Source organism: Pteropus vampyrus, unplaced genomic scaffold, assembly GCF_000151845.1.
Source record: "Pteropus vampyrus isolate Shadow unplaced genomic scaffold, Pvam_2.0 Scaffold260, whole genome shotgun sequence".
In the NCBI taxonomy this organism is placed as follows: Eukaryota; Metazoa; Chordata; class Mammalia; order Chiroptera; family Pteropodidae; genus Pteropus; species Pteropus vampyrus.
Genome location: NW_011889041.1, coordinates 1634127 through 1641304, shown reverse-complemented (window position 1 = coordinate 1641304; position 7178 = coordinate 1634127). Strand labels below are relative to the sequence as shown.

The following is a 7178-nucleotide window of genomic DNA, read 5'->3' as shown; positions in this document are numbered from 1 at the left end:
ATCTGTATTGTGCAAAATCATGATACAAGGCAAAAACTGAGGCTTTTGAGTCTTTAACAACTTTACCTAATAGAAGTGAATCATGAAAACACACATACAGTCAGGCCTTCCCTAAGCCTACCTCCCCACAATTATCCCATGTTCCTACAATCATCCTGGCAAATAGAAACAAAAAAGATGTGTAAAAGACTTGAATAAGTGTCACAAACACTTAAAGTGGAAACAGTCAACCATTGTTATCCTCAGAAGAAAAAAACAATTTCAAGAGTGATAAGATGACATGTAAAGCCAATTAAAGGTAAGTAAGGCATTTAACTATAGGAGCTGCTCTGATGCACTGGTACAAAATGTATCAGCCTATAGACAATACAAAATAGCACTACTAATAAGCCAATCAAAAATAATTTTTGAGAGGCTATTATGCACTTATCACTGTGGATGATATAAGAAAAAAAGACTGCCCCTGGGTCGCAAAGAGCAAATCTGCTTAGATTCTCCATTTACTCTAAAAAGCTAATTTTATGAGAGATGGCAAAATATTATTTCCTCAAAAGTTCTACAAAATGGTTATTTAGGCATGACCAAACAAACACAGCGTATGCATATTAACTATTGCTGGGTATGTGTTATTCTGGTACACAGCAGTGATTGAATATCTAAGGCTAAAAAAAAAAGTATAAACTCTCATATAGACCATATGTATGAAAGAAAATAGCTTTAACAGATGTTTTATTTTTAGTTTTATGTACATATTTTGGTAAATTATGATGTGAATTGCTCTTCCAGGCCAACACAAAGGCCTCAGTTTAATAGAAGTTATAAAGGATCTTGACCAATAAGCTGTCCACTTATAAGAAGATGGAGCCATATGTGCAAGTCATTTCCATTGGGGTAGATCATCCAATGGAAGGTATTTGCTATATCAGTCATGAGAAACACTGCCTACCAGTCACTGTGTATTTAAAAAACTGAGCTCTAAATAAGAGGCTCACTATCTCACTCAGTAAGACTGCTATAACCTATAGGGTCAGGATCAGAATCCAAAATGACATTTTGCATTAGACAGGGGAAGGATAAGAAGTACAATATGTGCAACATGACCTAGATGGGTTGGCTAACAAACAAGCAGGTTGCAAGTTCTTGAATGAATTTGTTGAGTTATAAATTATCTCTCAAAGAGAAAACCAGTAAAATGGATTAAAGACTTAAATGGGAGACCTAAAACCATACATTGCAAAGAAGAAAACACAGGCACTAAGCTCTTGGATGTCAGTCTTGCCAATGTTTTTGTAGATTTGACTTCGAAAGCAAGGGGAACAAAAACAAATATAAACAAATGGGTCTACGTCAAACTAAGAAAACTGCACAACAAAGGAAACCATCAACAAAATGAAAGGTGGCCGATTGAAGACATTTACCAATATTTTCAATAAGAGTTAATATTCAAAATGTGTAAAGAACTCATACAACTCAACAACAAAAATAAACAAACAACCTGGTTTAAAAAATAGGCAGAGAATCTGAACATTTTTCCAAGGAAGGCATACAGTTCACCAAGTGGCACTTGAAAAGAAAGGTGTTTAACATCACTAATTAGGGAAATGCAAAGCAAAACTACAGTGAATTATCACTTCACAACTTTTAGATTGGTTATTATCAGGAAAACAAAAAATAACAGGTGTTGGGAAGATGTGTAGAAAAGGGAACTCTCATGCACTGTTAGAGGGACTGTAAATTGGTGTGGCTACTATGGAAAACAGTGTGAAGGTTCTTCAAAAAATTAAAAACAGAACTACCATATGATCCAGATATTCTACTTCTGGGTATTTACCTGAATAATATGAGAACACTAACTTAAAAAGATATATGCTCACCTATGTTCACTGCAGCATTATTTAAAATAGCTGAAATATGGAAAAAAATCTAAGTGTTCATCAACCAATGAAAGGATAATGAAGATGTCATGTGAGCGTGCGCACACGCACTCACACACATACACACATACACAATAGGCTACCACTTGGCCATAAAGAAGATAAAATATTGCCATTAATGACAACATGGATGGATCTTAAAGATATTATGCTAAATGAAATAAATAACAATGAAAAGGACAAAGTCATATGATTTCACTTATAAATGGAATATAAAAAAAGAAAAGAAATGAACTAACAAGACAAAAACAAACTCAGATACAAACAACGAATTGTAGGTTACTAGAGGAGAAGTGGGTTAGAGGGAGCACAAAATGGGTAAAGGAGGTCAAACATATGATGAAAGATGGAAATTAGACTTTTAGTGATAAGCAAGCTACAGTGCATATAAATATGGAATTATAATGTTGTACACCTGAAACTTATATAATGTTATTAACCAATGTTACCTCAGTAAAAATAAGTTATGACTAAAGTAAACATTATCGCATTCTGAAATTGTCTTTGTTTTTGTGTATCTGTTTTCTATGATTGTCTTGATTAGTTTAATTACTAACTTGCCTTTTACTCCCTGTTCTCATTAACTCGGTACTTCTACATTTTTTGGGAATTTGAGGAGAAATTCAACAGTTATAGTTCACAAATATTTTTTCAGTTTGTATTTTTTTTGAAACAATGGATGAATAATTTTATTTGGCTCCTAAGAAAAATTTTAAAAATGTACTTCTTTTAACTTTCAGTAGGCTCAGACTTTAAAGAGATTAACCATGGTTCAAATTATTGCAACACTATTTTACAGGAGAGGCTCAACATAATTATGTTAAAAATCTTTGGTCTGATATGCACGACTGATGACCTTGTAAATTTTAATATACATTTATAAGCATTTTAATAGTGAAATTAATAATGGCACCTTAATGATAGATACTTTTAAATTAATATTCTCACAAATAGCATGAGCATGTGACTCATGTAATTTCATTAAAGAGAAATTGATACTTGCTTTAGACAAAAAAGAAGAAACCCTGAATGTCTTATATGATATATTAGATCAGTACATATCTTGAGGCATTTCAATTTGAAAAGGATCTTCACAAACTAAGACAAATAAATGCCACTGATAAGAGTGAAAATGATTAGATTTAACATAGGCTTTTGTTTTTCCTTGCCCTTTTAACTTTTTAAAATTCAGTCGTAATAAAAAATAACCTAGATTTTTAAATATGTCATGTGAATTACACATTAAAGAATGAAGTCCAAATTCTAGACATTTCATTGCTCATTCTCATAGAGTGTATATGCAGCAGTAGTTACCTGAATCTGCATTTTATGTCAATCATTTTGGCATAGTATCTTTTCTTAATGTGTCCCAGATGTTATATAAAGTTCTGAACATGTTTTAAAAATGTGTACATATACATGTGTAAGTGTGTGTTTTTCGGAAGGGAGGGAATCAAACAATAGCCTTCATAACTATTAAAAACTGCTATTTTGACCAAATAAAAGTTTACTATTTTTATAAAAAATTAAGTGGTGAGCATTTGTAAAATACGTAGTGCCTTATGGCCTTTACATCTAACAGACGATGACATCAATTTTCTGGATGATGATCAAGTACATTCTGATGCAGCTGTTGCCATAGAAAGACATGCTGAAGCATCTACTTTAGTTTCAAGTCGTTGAACATGGCTCTTTTCTTTAAATGAGTATAATGGCCTATGACTTTTAATAATGAGTATCTAAAACCCAGATCACTAACAAAAATAAAATCAAATTTAAACTCTTTAAAGGTTTGGGGGAGGAAGAAGATATTTTTCAACTGTACAAACAATGAACTCACATACTGAAAAGCACATTTCTAAAAGTGAACAATGTTTCAGAAAATCCAAGAGTTGTATTTCTAAGAATCAAAATCTACATTGAGAAACATACATTTGTCATAGTACAACTCTACAGTGAGTCTCTAATGTACTCTGCTGATTGCATTTCACTGTGTCACTTGTCCATTTTGTACTTCTGCACCCTTCTTATCGATACCCGGAAAACTTTTAGGTTGTAGCACAGTTAGAAGTTTCTTTACTGATGGGGCAATATTAATTGTTCAAACCAGTATTAAGGAGGATTTAGGGTTTCTATTAGCTTTATTTACATTATCTATTCTGTTTTATATGAGAAAAACTAAAATGATAAGATCTGATATATAATTTGTTTATGTCCATCTTTCAATATTTAAAAAACTTCCTATCTGAAGTATAAGCTGCACATGCACCTCCCTTCTTACAGTTACATGGTTTTTCAATTTTCCAATGAGAATTACTTTACTCTAAAACCTACACCCCACATTTAAACACACATGGAAACAATAACTTCTTTATTCTTTCTTTCATTTAAAGGAGAGACAAAACAACTTACGTATGTCTAAATTTAGAAACATAAAGTACATCTCTCCTTTTTGATTGTGGTTATTTAACTTTGCCTTAATGATATCCTTTATTTTCTATCTATGGAAATCAATTGTCTTATTTAAATTTTTTTTCTTGTATGTGCTTTGCATGTTATGTATCTATTTATTTACAAAAATAATTTTGTATCTTTAAAAAACTCATGCTGGAAACTTATTAGGGAGAAAGAAAAAAGAAGATAAAAAAAATATGCAAATCAACAAGATAGTTCACTATAGTCTAACTCCATTAGAATTCAACCAAGGTCATTGCTTTCCCAATGACCTTGGTTGAAATCTAATCCTTTTCTAATACAGTCACTCAAAATTGGATCTACTTGTCATTCTCATTAACTGAATATTTCTTGCCACCATAAACTCTGGTCATCTCAACCAAAGGAAGTATAACCTACATATAAATCCAATTACAGAACTCAGGTTTTTCTTACAAATGCTATATGCACTTTATTAAGGTGACATGGTCTGTTTATCTTGTCTCCATAATTTAGAAAATCAATGGAAAATTAGCTAATGTCTTAGAAACAACTTCTTTCTTAAGTAACAAAGAATCCATTATACATTTCACAGAACATAGGCCTTGGTGGAGAGCCTGTTTGCAAATAGATGCTGCAACTACTGCTCCAGGAAGCAGGCAAGAACCAAAGGAAATTTTCTCTCTCTTCTCCTTCCCTATATGCCTTTGCTTTGTGATCACGCAGACAAAGTAGGAAATTTGGCTATGAAGGGGTGGCTGAATGGGTGAAATGATGGGCCCAACTTCCTAGTGCAGCTCAGACTCAAGTTTATGTTTTACATACTCTACTTAAATTCTACATAAAATATTCTCTGAAAAACAAGTCAGAGTTCTTTTTTTTTTTTTTTTAACTTGGAAGCCATATTAGATAATTCCTTTCCAAATGCTACTATGAGTTTATACCAATTTATTAACTCACACTGGGCTGAGATCAAACCGTGACTGCATTTGGATAATTCAGTATAAATAAATAGGGTAAGAATGCCAGGTTTGCATGCTAGTCTCTCTGACCTCAACTGCATTACACACTCCACAAGCTTGATACAGTCTAATAATTATTAACTGATATTAATGGGATGTACCATGATATACTGATGGACCTGATCCCATAAGGTACAAATAAGACACCCTATATATATCATTATAAATGGTAAACTAATGTCTAGATAGTTCATAAATGAGCTTTAACAACATATGCTAACCAAAGCAGAATTTGTGGGATTTATAAGTACCCTCGTACTGGAATATTCATGTGCCTTGCAGACTTAATGACCTCCTCAAACTTCTCCATACTTTCTTCAATAGAACAGTTAATATTCTTCTTGCTAAAGGACTCAGATGCAGCACCAAAAACTGATACTTCAGTGGCTCCAGCAGCAACCTGAAAAATATCGTTTAAGGCAAAAGCTAATAATTTCAAAAATGCAAATGACAGCAGTACAAGAAATAGTAACTATTCTATAAAGGTGTACTTGTATTCTTTAACATCTGCCTTACAATTTAAAATTACATTCCTCTAGTATTGCCACATATACTCTTTTGAAATGTAAAAATTTTTTATAACAGAGTAATTCCACAAACTAACACTCATAAATCTATGAGGCACAGAAAACACAGTGATGATGTTCCAATATAATTTTGCCTTTCCTAAATTATGTTATCCTCAGAAATTTAACTCTAATTATGGGAAATGCTAGCACCCCAATAAAACCTCTTAATATTTATGGAAAACATTATTTTTAGACTAACTATTAAAACAAAGTACAAATAAATGCTGTCTGTTTTTCTTTTCCTACATCTGATAGAAAAATATTTTTCCAATTCATCATTTAGATTTTGCCCCAAATTTTCTTATCTCTTAATCTTACTTCCATCATTTCATATGTCAACTACTACAACCACACTCATGTGTCTAATGCCTAATCCTCTTGCCAGACTTTAAATCCAAAATGTTAGCTAATCAATTTTCCCTTTTGCCATCTTCACTACTTTCCTCAGGCTTATCCAGTGAATGTTTTCAAATGTCAAGCCTCCTAGTTTTTTAGCTGAATTTTTAAGACTTTCTATTAATGTATCTCTAGCACTGTACCTAGATGCTCACTCATTCTGATACCCTATTAATATATTAAGAAAAAAATTCTGTCATCTTTCCTCCAACATTAAAAAAAAATATATTGGCTTCTGCTCCTCTGTCAAAATAAATTTTTAACCTCTAAAATTAAAATTATATTTACTGAACAGCTACAATGTACCGACAGTATTGTTGTTAGTACTTTGCATGCTCTATTTCTAATAGACAATCTTGTAAACATTTTACAGGTGAGAAAACTGTGGACAAAGAGGCTAAATTGCTAGTACAAGATCACTAAGCTAATAAACATTCTGGAGCCATGTTTTGAGCACAGGCTTACCTGATTTCTGAGCCAAGGTTTGTTTCACTCTCTTCCTTGCCCCTCTAAGCAACCACAAGGGTATCCCCTCAGAATCTTTTCAAGGTGGATATATGTCCTACTTTGTTTAGGACCAAATGATAGTGACATTTAACATTTCTTAAAATACCTCCTTTTTCTTGACAAGGTGATAAACAATTATATCAAATCAAACAAAAGAAAAGATTAGTGGTTTTAACAAGATACACTAACAGGTGACATATAGACTAGTACCCACAGCCTCAACTTTATGCAACACAGTCTGAAATACAAAAGTGAAAAATATCCATTAACACCAGAAATGGTGGCTGCAAAACTTTTATAATAAAGCTATATAAGCA

At 32.4% G+C, this 7178-nt stretch overlaps 1 protein-coding gene across 4 annotated transcripts in view; it reads right to left on the bottom strand.

Annotated features, from left to right (window-relative positions):
- HMGCLL1 (3-hydroxymethyl-3-methylglutaryl-CoA lyase like 1) overlaps window positions 1–7178 on the bottom strand; it is a 167379-nt gene that overhangs the window by 88938 nt on the left and 71263 nt on the right. For 3 of the 4 annotated variants that reach the window (XM_011375015.1, XM_011375017.1, XM_011375016.1), the window contains one exon: window positions 5641–5789. The exons of the other annotated variant lie outside the window; for it this stretch is intronic. In XM_011375015.1, coding sequence (XP_011373317.1) covers window positions 5641–5789 — 149 coding nt within the window. The remainder of the gene's footprint in view (window positions 1–5640; window positions 5790–7178) is intronic. 4 annotated transcript variants of the gene reach the window in all.